Here is a 17,031-nt window from a genome sequence, read left to right as displayed (position 1 = left end):
TTATATTCACCTGGAAAATCCTAGAGGGACTAGTACCGAACTTGCAAACGAAAATCACTCACTACGAAAGCAAAAGACTTGGCAGACGATGAAACATCCCCCCAATGAAAAGCAGGGGTGTCACTAGCACGTTAAGAGACCATACAATAAGTGTCAGGGGCCCGAGACTGTTCAACTGCCTCCCAGCTTACATAAGGGGGATTACCAACAGACCTCTGGCAGTCTTCAAGCTGGCACTGGACAAGCACCTAAAGTCGGTTCCTGACCAGCCGGGCTGTGGCTCGTACGTTGGTTTGTGTGCAGCCAGCAATAACAGCCTGGTTGATCAGGCTCTGATCCACCAGGGGGCCTGGTCACAGACCGGGCCGCTGGGGCGTTGACCCCCGGAACTCTCTCCAGGTAAACTCCAGGTAAACAATCTACTGCTGTTTTGCAATGCATCTCTGGCTGTCCCACCAGCTAAGGACAAGTCTCAATCAACATCAGTTATTAGAGCAATAACTGCATTCCCTATAGCTGGCAACCTCGTCCGTCTCCCGTCTAGTGCGATAATCACCCGCCGGGCAAATACCAACAACAGCACACCTGACGCCTCAAAAAACAGATCCCAAATTAGCAAAAAGAATTGTTGAGGGTAATACTACTGAAGCACTGAGGCTTATAACCAATGAGGATACCATCACTCCTAAGGACGAGTTGTGTACGAATGGTATATAATACCGACAAGATGAGAGTAAGACACATGTGCAACATCTGGGTATCTTTATTGTAGACGTTTCGCCATCCAGTGGCTTTATCAATACAAATTCTAGGACATAACTTGAAGACAGTAGAACTATGTACAGAAGATGAGGTAATCAGTCCCTCAACCTAGGAGTAGGTGCGAACAGCACCATAGTCGTGGTGCTGTTCGCACCTACTCCTAGGTTGAGGGACTAATTACCTCATCTTCTGTACATAGTTCTACTGTCTTCAAGTTATGTCCTAGAATTTGTACTGATAAAGCCACTGGATGGCGAAACGTCTACAATAAAGATACCCAGATGTTGCACATGTGTCTTACTCTCACTCCTAAGGACGTCATTACAGCACAAGCTCTTATGGATAAACATCCACTCAGGGCTCCCAGTACCAATATCGGCCTCCCTGTCATTGCAGCAGGTGAAGAGTATTTAACCCTACAGGACTCAGCAGGAGGTTTCACCGGTTTAATGCCACAACACTTAAAACAAATGCTCAGTCCAGCACTTGGTGATCTTTCAGAGAGGTTGCTGTTTGAACTTGCCAAATTTGCTAATGTGTGCCTTTGTGGCAGTCTTCCAGAGGCTATTAGGCCCCTCTTTGGTGCCTCACTATGTACCCTCCGGGAAACTATACCACGGGCGGGATTGAACCCGCGGTCAGAGAGTCTCAAAACTCCAGACCGTCGCGTTAGCCACTGGACCAATCGTGACACCAATCGTGTCATTACGATTTCGTGAGTCACCCTCCGGGAAAAGAATGGAGGAATCACTCCCAGTGCAATGGGCAACACCCTTCAGAGCCTAGTCGCCAAGGCTGCAGTGAGAATGGTGAGTCAAGAGGCTGCTGCAATGTTGAAAGCAACTCAGCTCGGTTTTGGTGTTCAACAAGGCTGTGAAGCAGCTGCCTTCCCAGCACGAGTATAAATCAACAACATGTCAGATCAAAAAGCCTTGATCAAACTTGATTTTACCAATGCTTTCATGGAAGGAATTCCCAATTTACACCTCGTTTTGTCTCTCTCTCTTCTGATTTCCTTAATATTCGGTGTACAAGAAGAAGTGTTGACTCTCCTTACTCTCTGTAAGTTTCAGTAAGAAAGCCCAAAAAACAAGTGAGGAAAAAAATATTTACTGAAAATTTAACTTAGGTGAACCCCTGCCTAAATGGCACTATAAAAAGTTGCTTTGGGACTTTCTACTCATGAAACAATGCTAATGTAAATTTTAGACATTAGGAAACCTTATAAATATCTTATCTTTGTTCATCAAAAATAAATAAATAAATAAAGTTGCTAAGTTTGTGACATATTGCAAAATATCTGCCCTTTACTCTTACACAAATCCCACAATATTTGGAATATTTCCAATTTCCCAGTGACACTTTGTAGAACAACCATTGTTTTATTATTTCTGTGGAAATCATTTATATTTCTTCACTAATAAAGGCTGGGCTTCATGATATAAGTCAATAACTTACTTCCAATATATTCGCCTGGAATGCCTGCTGGCCACCTGACTCGGGGAAAAAAAAAATCCGAGAAAATCCCTTTTCTTTCAGTATTTTCCTAATAGAACTAGTGATCTAGTGCAGTTAGCCTCACAAAAGCTCCGTTTTGTCTTATTCAAGACCGCAGAATACATTATAGATTTAGATTTTGCCACCAAAGTAGCTAGTTTATTGTGCACGCCCCATCCATCCTGTGGACGTTATAGGAAGTGAGCACTCGGCTTATTAGGGCCTATTTTATTCATTCTAAAGTATATATCGTGTTTCTATGTAATTTATATTGTTTATTATGTCATATTAGATCAATTGTGATAGATAAATAAACCGTAGAGTTGATATTAATGTTATACTGAAGTATTTTCTCCTGCCACCCGAGAGTCAGGAATTCCGCTGACGTGAGCTATGTTCATAGACAGTTCCTGTTTGGTTGCCAGACTCTGTATTATCTCCGCCCACTCTCTTATAATGCAAAATCGTCAATTATTATATTAGAAAGAATAATACAAGGAATAGCAAAAAAAAAACTGATTTTCCATAATTTTTTTTACTGTCGCAGAAATTGGTTAAGGTTCCCCTTCAACTTCGTCAGAAGGCAGTTTCTAGACACTTCCCTTCCCACTATCCCTTCATACAATCATGTCATAGTGTAACGTCTAAACTGTTGTTTGGGGACCATGAGATTTACTCATGTCTGCAACAGGGGGACCCTCTCGCCCCCTTTCTATTCTGTCTGGTCATCAAGGTCATAGAGGCACTCTGCAGTGAGCTCAACATCTGGTTCTTGAATGATGGTACCCTAGCTGGCACTGCTGAATCTCTCCTAGAGGACATTAGAAAAATTAAAAACATGGGAGAGAGCCTGGGCCTATCTTTAAACCCCAAAAAATGCGAAACAGTTTCTACCAATCGACAGATGATCTAGAATATTAATGCTGTTTTACCAGGAGCACGAGCGATTGATCCAGCAAACAGCACTCTCCTTGGTGCTCCTCTTGGGCCAAATGCCATCGATCTGATCCTAGAAAAGAAAATCTCAGACCTAAGGACGATGGAAAGCACGATGAAAGACACTGATACACATACTGCCTTCCAGTTACTCAGCAGGTGCCTGTTCATCCCAAAACTTAACTGCTTCCTGAGAATACAGAATACAGGGAGTGACAAGAGAAGAAAATACTCAAACAGCTATGGGGAGAACCTTGAGTTTTCCCTGAAGTATATTTATTCTTTTCTCTAAGGATGAGGATCCACAGTCCAGTTCCATAGGTGGTACCTACGTATATTATAAATATATATATATATATATATATATATATATATATATATATATATATATATATATATATATATATATATATATATATATATATATATATATATATATATAGATATATATATATATATATATATATATCTATATATATATATACATATATATACATATATATATATATATATATATATATATATATATATATATATATATATATATATATATATATATATATATATATATATATTTATATATATATATATATATATATATATATATATATATATATATATATATATATATATATATATATATATATATATATATATATATATATATATATATATATATATATATATATATAAATATATGCATGCAAAACAACCACTCTGAAAGAATAGAGAAATTATCAGTTCCTTGATAATGTGAGTAGTCACGAAAGCGCTTGGAATTTCTCTATTCTTTCAGATTGGTTGTTTTGCATATTCTGAAATCACCTGTTTACTGTGACCTTATTATTATATATATATATATATATATATATATATATATATATATATATATATATATATATATATATATATATATATATATATATATATATATATATATATATGCTGTGGAATATCCCAGCAGCTGTGCGGCCTGCCACTGGGTCTCTGAAGCCATCGGTGTAATATGGCACACACCCTGGGCCTTCCACACCCACAATGCTAGTCAAGGCAAGTCGTTGCAGAATGTCCTGGGTGCAATGCCTCTTGCTGTCTGATAGGGTTGTCCAGTGCACAGCCAACAGCTCTGGTGCCCAAGGGGGCGGCACCGTGTAGTTCACTGCCAGGCTGTTGCAGCCTCCCGCCTGGAGCAATGCCATGGGCAGAAGCTTCCGTTTGGCATCTGCTACCGACCACATCCATCGGTGGCCGGGATGCAGTGGAATGACCTGTCCCTGGCGGACCCGTAAATCCCTCATCAGTTTGTCAGCCCCTGGAAGTCGGAGATACTTTGCGATCCTCTTGGCAGCTACCAGTTGAATCCTGTCTTCAAGTGGCTGCAGCTGCACCTCATAGTTCAGAGCCACTGCATTGGCCCACCTAGGAGCCGCCAGCATTGCCCGTACAGCTGTGTTCTGGGTCACACAGAGGGATTTGATGTTTGTGGGTCTGGTGTGAACCAGAGCAAGTGCCCCGTAGTCAACGAGAGAGCGTATTGCCTGGATGTAGAACAACCTCATGACCTCGAGGCTGGCCCCAACCCTAGGGTTGGCCATGGCACTCAATGCCCTGACCCTCTGCAGAGCCCTCTCTTTAATGTGGTGCACATGTTTCTGGAAGGTGAGGCTCCTGTCAATGTAGATGCCAAGGTACCTATAACTGTGAACCCACTCCAGATCGATGCCCAGGACCCGCAGCCTCTGACTGGCTATCCTGGTGCGAAAGATCATGGCTTTGGTTTTTGCCGCAGATATTTTGAGCCCCAAGTGACGGCAAGTGGAAGCCAGCAGATCGAGGTCCTCCTGGGCACGCTGCAAAAGCCGACGCTTCCTAGGTAGGACAAGTGCCAGGTGGTCGGCATAGCTGAGGAGGAAGGTGCCTCTGGAGAAAGGCAGGCACACCAGCTGGTGCATCAATACATTGAACAGGGTGGGACTCAGCACCCCGCCCTGTGGGGTGCCATTGTCCAGGGTCTTGAGAGAAGAGGCATGCCTCTGGAAGCGTACCCGGGCCCGCCTGTCCTGGAGATAGGAACGAAGCCAAGAAAACAGCCTGCCTTTAACCCCTCTGCGGGCCAAGAGTGAGAGGATGGCAGGTGCACTGGCTAGCTCAAAAGCTTTCTCAAGGTCAAGAAAGACAACAATGTGAGCTTGGGCGTCCGGCCAAATGCCGGCCAGTAGAGTGGTAAGGCTTTCGAAAGTGCCCACTCCTCTGGTGAAGCCATAGAGGTGCTTATGAGGAGGGCCAAGCTTCCACCTCAGGGGCTCCAACACCATCCTTTCAGACACCTTCGAGATGCAACTGGTGAGGGAGATGGGTCGCACACTGCCAGGATCCCCAGGCTTAGGAATCGGTATGATGTCAGCCTCCTTCCATACGACAGGGAGTTTGCCAGCTCGCCAAGTCTGGTTGATGACCCCCAGGACAGCTGCATGACCAGAATGGCCAGACCGAGTGATCATGCCATAGGTGATACCATCATGCCCCGGTGCAGTGTCCCGATGAGATGTGAAGGCTGCCTGTAGCTCCTGATCGGTGAAGTCTTCATCTGTGACGTCCTTAGTCTGGCATGACGCTTGGATCACCAGCATCCTTCTAGGAAGGAGTGTGGATTGGAGGTCCCGGAGATCCGGAGGCAGTTGAGCCATGGCCGCTCTGGAGGTGAAAAGGTCCACCAGACGTTCTGCCTCCGTTGTGGGGTCTGGGTGCAACCGAGCCACACTGCGACACTGCCCAGTGGCCAATCGTAACTTGGCCCAAATCTCAGATAAAGTGGAGGAGTAGCTGAGGGAGGCACACCACTCGAACCATTTAGCCTGCCGGACCCTGTGTAAGACATGGCGTGCATGCCGCACCACTTCCCTGAGCAGACGCATGGGCTCAACTGTGGGATTACGCCTGTGCATCTTGCATACCACGTTGATGCAGTGGTTCTGCTCCCTGATGTCCTCATTGTAAAACCACCAGTCACGTTTATATGACCCTCCGCCTGTAATCTTAGGTATGGCTGCTTCCACTGCACATGTGAAGGCCACCTGCAAGCTTTGAGCCGCCTCATCTGGGTCTTCCGGAAGAGTAGTCTCTGCTCACCAGCGCTCGATGACCTCCTGGAAGCACTGCCAGTCGGTCTTTTTCAGATTCCATCTGGGGGTAGGTATGGGGAGCGGGCACTGCTGGACCATCAGCGTAGTGACCACTGCAAAGTGATCACTTGTGAGACAGGGGTGGACCTCCCATCTTGCACTCGAGAGCAACCGCCTAGAGATGAGTTTGACGTCCAAGGGGCCACCGTAGTGATGGGTTGGCTCACCATCGTTGAGGAGGGCGATCTCAGGGACCTCCTCCAACACAGCCGCAAGGTGCCTCCCAGCTGCGTTGGTAGGAGAGACAGAAGAAAGTATTGGGTGATAGGCATTGACATCCCCAGCCACATCAAGACCCTCCCGGGGGGCTAGTGCTGCCACCTCTGAAATGTCAAGGGCATACCTAGAGCTTCTGTAAATGTTGTAAATCATGAGAGGTCCATCCCGCAGGTGTAAGGTGACAGCCTGAGCCTCCACGCCCTTCCCACAGTTGATGGGGTCAGTAGAGATCGAATGAGGGATAGTGGTCCTGACGTAGATTGCAGTGCCCCTCCCAGTCCCTTCCAGGCGCTGAAGGTAGGCCGAGAATCCCGGAATACGTGGCAACATTTGATATGAGGAATTGGTAAGTGTCTCCTGGAACAGGAAGACATCAACCTCATCCTGAACTGCAGCTTCAATCATTAAGAGAATTTTCCGCTGCAGCCCGCAAATGTTACACTGGAGGATCTTCAAGGGACGCAGAGGTGGCCATCTGATTCCATCTCTGCCTGGGACTCGTCGTCCGTTGTTGGCGACTCCGGGGCCTCCTCCATCACGGACTGGAAGGACTCCTGGATGATGGCTTGAAGTTCCATTGAGTCCTTCCTGTCCAGTAGGACCATGGCCAGCGTCCATGACAGGAGCTGCCTGCAGGCGCCCCTGTCCTCCGCCGACGGCAGCAGACGACAGAGGAGTGCTGAGATGACTCCGATGGTTTTCTTCAGTCGATCGAGAAATGAATCGACCATTACCTCTGCAGGCATTGAGCTAGTCGACCTGTCGAGTCGGGGCTGGGCCACTGGGTATGTCTGGGTGGCTGTCGATGCTGCAGCAGCATAAGCTGGGTGCACCCTGGGCCCGGCCTGAGTGGCCATGGGCTTCCGGGTCCCCTGACAGGGAACCTTTGCCTGACTCTGGCCGCTCACAGTAGGGGCCTGCCCTTGGGAAGAGGACTGCTGGCAGGATGGCAAGGAATGTTGGTGCCCAGCTGGGACCTGCTGGGCAGTGTGCCTGGCCTGTGGCTGTTTTTCCCAATGATTCTGTCTCCTTGGCCACCTCGCCATCTGACCCCGCAGTTGACCGCGCTGCTGCAAGCCAGTGCCTGCCCCCTGATGCCACCGCTGGGAGCCCAGTGCTGGGAACTCGCTGGTATTGCCCTCCTGCGGTATCCGGAGAACCAACCGTGGCCGGAGCCCATACCGACTGTTGCTGGGTGGTTCCAAGGCTGGGTGGCGTCGGGGGTGTCGGGTCGTTCCGATGACGAACCTGCTGCCAGTGCTGCACCATCACAGGACAGCTCCGGTTCCAGGCATTGTGCCTCTTTGAGCAGTTGGCATACTTGGGCTCTGGCCGAAGGGCTTCGCAAGTTGGCAGTTTGAGGATTGCAATGCAGTGCTTCGAGTCGTGTGCCTTGTTGCACACACCACACCTCTTCTCTCGCTGGCAGGTGGCTGCAATATGGTTGAACCCCTGACAGTTGAAGCATTGTACTGGGCCTGACAGGTATGATCGGGTCTTGAATCTTCCCCAGACCCCAAGGTCCAGGTGCATGGGAAGTGGACCTTTGTGGTGGATGAGCACCTGGCGGATGGGCACCTTGTTCACCGTTGCAGTGAGTCGCTCTGCCTTGACAATATTCGGCACTTCCAAAATGGGGTCCAGTGGGAGGGGCACAGGGACGTGTAAGAACACCCCTTTGTAGACCTTCTCCGAAGCAACCAGTTCCACCATGCTGGGATGCATCACAACCAGCCCCTTCAATTCCTCGTAAGAGTCTTCGTCCCGAGGAATGACCAGAACCTCGTTCCTGAGAGTGAACTCGCAGCGGAACTTGAGGCGGGGTAGACCTTCCAGGTACCTTACAAACCCGTAATCGGGAACCTTGAATTTGTTGAAGGCCCTGGTTGATTGTGCCCGAGCTGAGCGGGAATTCCTCCTTCCAAGTGGAGTCAGCCAGTCCCCGTCCACTGTGGAGGCCGGCGCAACTGGGGGAGGGACCTCGGATGGCTCCATCCTTGTCAGTTGAGAAGCTACAGCCTCCTGGCTTCCTTCCACCACCCCTATGGCCATCTGGGGTAGCAAGTCTCCTTGGGTAGCTGCTGCCGACGGACCTAGTGGCAGATTGGAAGATACAGTAGTCTCCACTGTATCCTTGGCCTTCTTGGTGGGGGCTCCCAGCTGCCCCACGTCGTCCTCCAACTCGTCCCCGCATTCCAATGAACGTTTAGGCCGCTCTCCTGGGTCTGTCATGGTGACTGTAGGTGTGGGGACAGAGCCAGCAGCAGAGCTGCTGCCTGTGACCTCACAGCCGCCACACTGGGTGCAGAGCTGTGAGGCTCAGTGCCTCAGTCAGGACCCGTAGCCACCCTCCCGTGGCTCACTGCTCTGAAGCACTGAACACAGTCCAAGGATCACCAGGAACGACGCTAATCTGTGTGTAAACTAACACAGATTTGCGAACACAACACACACTGTTTTCCAATCTTCGTCCAGTCGATAATCCTTATGAATCTCCAGTCCAGTGAATCGGATCTGTCATAGGTAAAACTTACGATTTTGAGTTAAATAACAACGCTCTTCTTGCCGATAAGACAAGCGAAAATTTGTGTATGCATTAATTTCACAAAAATCATATGAACCTAACGAATAAAATATATATTTAATTGTTTGTTTATGAAATTATTGTAAACTTATGTAAAATATATTTAACTGGATTACGCTAAATTAAATTGCACTTGCTAATGTAAGGTTAGGTATGTTTTCTAAGATTCTTTTTGTACAAAGTTATTATTTTTTACATTAATTTATTAAATTAAATAAAATATCTTCAAATGTATAAGAGTAAATTTTAGAAAGGACTTAATTTTAAAGTTTTTGCTAAGCGATAAATTTTACCTATTCGACACGATATATATATACATATATATATATATATATATATATATATATATATATATATATATATATATATATATATATATATATATATATATATATATATATATATATATATATATATATATATATATATATATATATATATATATATATATATATATATATACCAGGTAGTAGGTTGGTAGACAGCAACCACCCAGCGAAGTACTACCGTCCTGCCAGATGACTGTGAAACAGAAACCTTTAACTGTTTTGCATGATTGTAGGATTGCTGGTTTCTTTTTCTGTCTCATAAACACGCTAGATAACAGGGATATCTTGCTACTCCTACTTACACTTTGGTCACACTTCACGGACACGCACATGCATATATATAAACATACATCTAGGTTTTTCTCCTTTTTCTAAATAGCTCTTGTCCCTCTTTATTTCTTCTATTGTCCATGGGGAAGTGGAAAAGAATCTTTCCTCCGTAAGCCATGCGTGTCGTATGAGGCGGCTAAAATGCCGGGAGCAATGGGCTAGTAACCCCTTCTCCTGTAGACATTTACTAAAAAAGAGAAGAAGAAAAACTTTATAAAACTGGGATGCTTGAATGTGCGTGGATGTAGTGCGGATGACAAGAAACAGATGATTGCTGATGTTATGAATGAAAAAAAGTTGGATGTCCTGGCCCTAAGCGAAACAAAGCTGAAGGGGGTAGGGGAGTTTCGGTGGGGGGAAATAAATGGGATTAAATCTGGAGTATCTGAGAGAGTTAGAGCAAAGGAAGTGATAGCAGTAATGTTGAATGATCAGTTATGGAAGGAGAAAAGAGAATATGAATGTGTAAATTCAAGAATTATGTGGATTAAAGTAAAGGTTGGATGCGAAAAGTGGGTCATAATAAGTGTGTATGCACCTGGGGAAGAGAGGAATGCAGAGGAGAGAGAGAGATTTTGGGAGATGTTAAGTGAATGTATAGGAGCCTTTGAACCAAGTGAGAGAGTAATTGTGGTAGGGGACCTGAATGCTAAAGTAGGAGAAACTTTTAGAGAGGGTGTGGTAGGTAAGTTTGGGGTGCCAGGTGTAAATAATAATGGGAGCCCTTTGATTGAACTTTGTATAGAAAGGGGTTTAGTTATAGGTAATACACAATTTAAGAAAAAGAGGATAAATAAGTATACAAGATATGATGTAGGGCGAAATGATAGTAGTTTGTTGGATTATGTATTGGTAGATAAAAGACTGTTGAGTAGACTTCAGGATGTACATGTTTATAGAGGGGCCACAGATATATCAGATCACTTTCTAGTTGTAGCTACACTGAGAGTAAAAGGTAGATGGGATACAAGGAGGATAGAAGCATCAGGGAAGAGAGAGGTGAAGGTTTATAAACTAAAAGAGGAGGCAGTTAGGGTAAGATATAAACAGCTATTGGAGGATAGATGGGCTAATGAGAGCATAGGCAATGGGGTCGAAGAGGTATGGGGTAGGTTTAAAAATGTAGTGTTAGAGTGTTCAGCAGAAGTTTGTGGTTACAGGAAAGTGGGTGCGGGAGGGAAAAGGAGCGATTGGTGGAATGATGATGTGAAGAGAGTAGTAAGTTAGAAAAAGTTAGCATATGAGATGATTTTACAAAGTAGAAGTGATACAAGGGGGGAAGAGTATATGGAGAAAAAGAGAGAGGTTCAGACAGTGGTGAAGCAATGTAAAAAGAGAGCAAATGAGAGAGTGGGTGAGATGTTATCAACAAATTTTGTTGAAAATAAGAAAAAGTTTGGAGTGAGATTAACAAGTTAAGAAAGCCTAGAGAACAAATGGATTTGTCAGTTAAAAATAGAAGAGGAGAGTTATTAAATGGAGAGTTAGAGGTATTGGGAAGATGGAGGGAATATTTTGAGGAATTGTTAAATGTTGATGAAGATAGGGAAGCTGTGATTTCGTGTATAGGGCAAGGAGGAACAACATCTTGTAGGAGTGAGGAAGAGCCAGTTGTGAGTGTGGGGGAAGTTCGTGAGGCAGTAGGTAAAATGAAAGGGGGTAAGGCTGTCGGGATTGATGGGATAAAGATAGAAATGTTAAAAGCAGGTTTGGATATAGTTTTGGAGTGGTTGGTGCAATTATTTAATAAATGTATGGAAGAGGGTAAGGTACCTAGGGATTGGCAGAGAGCATGCATAGTTCCTTTGTATAAAGGCAAAGGGGATAAAAGAGAGTGCAAAAATTATAGGGGGATAAGTCTGTTGAGCATACCTGGCAAAGTGTATGGTAGAGTTATTATTGAAAGAATTAAGAGTAAGATGGGGAATAGGATAGCAGATGAACAAGGAGGCTTTAGGAAAGGTAGCGGGTGTGTGGACCAGGTGTTTACAGTGAAACATATAAGTGAACAGTATTTAGATAAGGCTAAAGAGGTCTTTGTGGCATTTATGGATTTGGAAAAGGCGTATGACAGGGTGGATAGGGGGGCAATGTGGCAGATGTTGCAGGTGTATGGTGTAGCAGGTAGGTTACTGAAAGCAGTGAAGAGTTTTTACGAGGATAGTGAGGCTTAAGTTAGAGTATGTAGGAAAGAGGGAAATTATTTCCCAGTAAAAGTAGGCCTTAGACAAGGATGTGTGATGTCACCGTGGTTGTTTAATATATTTATAGATGGGGTTGTAAGAGAAGTAAATGCGAGGGTCTTGACAAGAGGCGTGGAGTTAAAAGATAAAGAATCACACATAAAGTGGGAGTTGTCACAGTTGCTCTTTGCTGATGACACTGTGCTCTTGGGAGATTCTGAAGAGAAGTTGCAGAGATTGGTGGATGAATTTGGTAGGGTGTGCAAAAGAAGAAAATTGAAAGTGAATACAGGAAAGAGTAAGGTTATGAGGATAACAAAAAGATTAGGTGATGAAAGATTGGATATCAGATTGGAGGGAGAGAGTATGGAGGAGGTGAATGTATTCAGATATTTGGGAGTGGACGTGTCAGCAGATGGGTCTATGAAAGATGAGGTGAATCATAGAATTGATGAGGGGAAAGGGTGAGTGGTGCACTTAGGAGTCTGTGGAGACAAAGAACTTTGTCCTTGGAGGCAAAGAGGGGAATGTATGAGAGAATAGTTTTACCAACGCTCTTATATGGGTGTGAAGCATGGGTGATGAATGTTGCAGCGAGGAGAAGGCTGGAGGCAGTGGAGATGTCATGTCTGAGAGCAATGTGTGGTGTGAATATAATGCTGAGAATTCGTAGTTTGGAAGTTAGGAGGAGGTGCGGGATTACCAAAACTGTTGTCCAGAGGGCTGAGGAAGGGTTGTTGAGGTGGTTCGGACATGTGGAGAGAATGGAGCGAAACAGAATAACTTCAAGAGTTTATCAGTCTGTAGTGGAAGGAAGGCGGGGTAGGGGTCGGCCTAGGAAAGGTTGGAGGGAGGGGGTAAAGGAGGTTTTGTGTGCGAGGGGATTGGACTTCCAGCAGGCATGCGTGAGCGTGTTCGATAGGAGTGAATGGAGACAAATGGTTTTTAATACTTGACGTGCTGTTGGAGTGTGAGCAAAGTAACATTTATGAAGGGGTTCAGGGAAACTGGCAGGCCGGGCTTGAGTCCTGGAGATGGGAAGTACAGTGCCTGCACTCTGAAGGAGGGGTGTTAATGTTGCAGTTTAAAAACTGTAGTGTAAAGCACCCTTCTGGCAAGACAGTGATGGAGTGAATGATGGTGAAAGTTTTTCTTTTTCGGGCCACCCTGCCTTGGTGGGAATCGGCCAGTGTGATAATAAAAAAAATAAAATAATAATAAATAAATATATATATATATATATACATATATATATATATATATATATATATATATATATATATATATATATATATATATATATATATATATATATATATATATATATATATATATATATATATATATATATATATATATATATATATATATATATATATATATATATATATATATATATATATATATATATATATATATATGTGTGTGTGTGTGTGTGTGTGTATGTGTACATATGTATATATATGTAGGTAGCTTCATAGGTTCGAGTCTCCTTCGGCCAGAGATTAGTGTTTTTGAATATTTCTCCACTTGTGAGAATTCTAAACACTGTAAAAATCTCTCGTCGGTCGATGCATGCAGGGGATGAAATGAAAAGCTACAACCACCTGCCTGAATGCTGGCTGCCTTGGACCAAAACGTCTAGCGTTAGCTGGGCTTCAAGGTATTGGACCAATGTGGTACGGTGGTATAGCACTGTGTACCTTGTTCCAAGGTTCGTAGGTTCGAGTCCCCTTCGGCCAGAGATTAGTGTTTGTGTATATATTTATATATATATATATATGGACGATGAAAAGTAGGATGAAAGACATTGACACACACGATGCCTTCTACATACTCACCAGGTGCCTGTCAATCCCAAAACTTACTTACTTTCTGAGATGCTCCCCAGCCTTCACCAGTCCAAAACTCAAGGAATATGACTCTCTCCTTAAGACCATGCTAGAGAGTGTATTGAATCTTTCCCTTGAAGATGGACAGTGGTTGCAAGCCTCACTTCCGGTCAGGTTTGGAGGGCTAGGAGTACGCAGATCCTCCCAGATTGCTCTACCAGCTTTCCTATCCTCTTCCATAGCATTAAACGCGTTGATAAGACAAATTCTTCCTGATACCCTCAGAGACTCAGCAGAAATACAAGACCATAACTATGCCAGTGTCATCACTGAATGGGAGACTCTTGCTGCTCCAGCACCAAACCCGAGTGCAGCACTGGCTCACAGTCAAGCTGGGATGGCCCGATTGCTGAAAAGGTGCTTGCCAACTTGCTCAGGGCTGCAACATCAGATAGGGAGATTGCCCGTCTCCAGGCTGTGAGCGCACCTCACTCCGGGGACTTCCTCCAAACAGTTCCCATATCGGCAATGGGAATGCGATTCGACCCTAAGACCCTCCGTATTGCAGTGGCTCTGCGCCTTGCTGCCCCAATTCACACAGAATATACTTGTATTTGCGGCGAAGCACAAGCAGACCAATATGGTCTACATGGTCTTAACTGTTCCAAAACCAAGGGCTGGCATGCAAGACACAATGAGGTCAATGACATCATTAAGAGAACCCTTGCTACAGCTGGATGCCCAGTCGAGAGGGAGCCCTGATCACTAGCAGCCAACAATACCCACAACCCAGCAAACCGCCCCAACGGGATCACCATCTATCCTTGGAAGAATGGCAAGCTCTTAGCATGGGACTATACCTGTGTGTCCACACTGGCTGACACCTATATCCATCACAGTGTGGGGCGACAGGGAGGAGCTGCTGATCACAGGGAGGAGTACAAGATCAGCAAGTACAGGGACATAAGCCAACAGTATCAATTTGTCCCAGTGGGATCAGAGACCTTGGGTTCATGGGGAAAAAATGCCACACGTTTAATTAAAGAATTTGGTTCCTGAATCATAGACACCACCAGGCACCCAAGGGAAGCCACATTCATGTTCCAGCACCTCAGCATAGCTTTCCAGAGGGGAAATGCTTGCTGCATACTTGGCTCACATCCAGCCTCGGAGGAGCTGGAGGAAATTCATGATCTTTGATACATTGTGCCATTGTATTCATGTTTATGTTTTTCTGTAAATGTACTCTGTTTATTAACAAATGTTCACATAGAATATCCAATATAGGGGGTGGTAGGAGAAGAAAATATTCAAACAGCTCCGGGGAGAACCTTGAGTTTTCCCTGAGGTACGTTTATTGTCTTCTCTGAGGATGACGGTCCCCATTCCAGCTATAGAGGTGGTACTTTCATATATGTATATATATTTATTTATTTATATATATATATATATATATATATATATATATATATATATATATATATATATATATATATATATATATATATATATATATATATATATATATATATATATATACTTGCTATATAAATTGTGTTTATTGATATTTCATATGTAAGAGAGTGTTGTTCTTCATCAGGTCAAACAGTGCTGCACACATTGGCAGGTCACCAACAAATTAGCAAGAAAGTAATGTGGAATGAGAAGGATCAGCCGTTAGAGGATGTGTGGTGTGCAATGGCCAAAATGTTTATTAAGAAAGGTTGTAACCCAACACTCAGGAATCACAGTGGGAGAAGTTCAGTGGATATTGCTATGGATAAAGGTGCAACTAAATTTGTAAACATCCTGATAAAGGTAAAATATAGTTTTCTCATGGGCTCTTCATGGTATTTTCTCTTTTTAATTTTATTTACTGTTAATGATCTGAATGAAACTTGTTTTGTATTATTAAGACTTTATTAACCTTCCACCACTTGTGATCTAATTTATGAATTTAGTGCTTTTATTAAAGTCATTAACAATGCCTTTAAATTTTAGAGCAACACTTGTGTATCTTTGTTCTGAAAATATTTCCCTGGCCAGTGACTTCATTCTAATGAAAAGATGGAGCAGTGATACACTGTCAGAAGTGAAGAAACTCGTTAGTGGAAATAAGTTGTGCCTGTAAGTTAAACAAGTTTTGAAGAATAACTTGTATCAATATCTCAAGATGTTGCTGTGTCTGATAGTTTGAATAAATGGCTTGATAAATTAGACACATGTGCAACTCTTGGGTATCTTTATTGAGGAAACGTTTCGCCACACAGTGGCTTCATCAGTCCATATAAAGGAGAATCTTGAAGAACAGGAGGAGAATGAGGTAATCAGTCCCTCAACCTTGAGTCGATGTGGTCAGTCCATCAATCTTGAATAGAATACGGCATACGTGCGGAGAAGGAGCTTATAAACCGTTGGCAGGAGAGGTGCAGCAGTCATAGGTGGTGTCACATTTGTTCAATGTGGACCACCTATGACTGCTGCACCTCTCCTGCCAACGGTTTATAAGCTCCTTGACTCGCAAAATCGTAATGACACGATTGCAAACAAACTATACCCCGGCCGGGATTGAACCCGCGGTCAGAGAGTCTCAAAACTCCAGACCGTCGCGTTAGCCACTAGACCAGCTAGCCACAATAAGATTCGTCCAACTAGGTATATTTCTACACCATAGGAAGGTTAGCACAGGCACCACTGTGACCACAAATGCAAGTTTTTACAGACGAATCTCCAGCTAGCGTGGCCGTGACGAACTCTAGCTCAAGTCCCTTCACTGTCATCAACATGACTCTGGAGATTCGTCTGTAAAAACTTGCATTTGTGGTCACAGTGGTGCCTGTGTTAACCTTTCTATGGTGTAGAAATATACCTAGTTGGACGAATCTTATTGTGGCTAGCTGGTCTAGTGGCTAACGCGACGGTCTGGAGTTTTGAGACTCTCTGACCGCGGGTTCAATCCCGGCCGGGGTATGGTTTATAAGCTCCTTCTCCGCACGTATGCCGTATTCTATTCAAGATTGATTGACTGACCACATCGACACAAGGTTGAGGGACTGATTACCTCTTTCTCCTCCTGTTCATCAAGATTCTCCTTTGTATGGACTGATGAAGCCACTGTGTGGCGAAACGTTTCCTCAATAAAGTTACCCAAGAGTTGCACATGTGTCTAATTTATCA

At 44.2% G+C, this 17,031-nt stretch overlaps 1 protein-coding gene across 3 annotated transcripts in view; it reads left to right on the top strand.

Moving 5' to 3' along the window:
• LOC128705855 (uncharacterized) overlaps positions 1-17,031 on the top strand; it is a 623,755-nt gene that overhangs the window by 392,696 nt on the left and 214,028 nt on the right. For 2 of the 3 annotated variants that reach the window (XM_070092006.1, XM_070092020.1), the window contains exon 9: positions 15,455-15,672. The exons of the other annotated variant lie outside the window; for it this stretch is intronic. In XM_070092006.1, the coding sequence (XP_069948107.1) occupies positions 15,455-15,672 (218 nt within the window). The remainder of the gene's footprint in view (positions 1-15,454; positions 15,673-17,031) is intronic. 3 annotated transcript variants of the gene reach the window in all.

The sequence above is a fragment of the Cherax quadricarinatus genome, chromosome 3, assembly GCF_038502225.1.
Source record: "Cherax quadricarinatus isolate ZL_2023a chromosome 3, ASM3850222v1, whole genome shotgun sequence".
NCBI classification, from domain to species: Eukaryota; Metazoa; Arthropoda; class Malacostraca; order Decapoda; family Parastacidae; genus Cherax; species Cherax quadricarinatus.
This window is presented reverse-complemented; position numbering and strand designations above follow the sequence as displayed.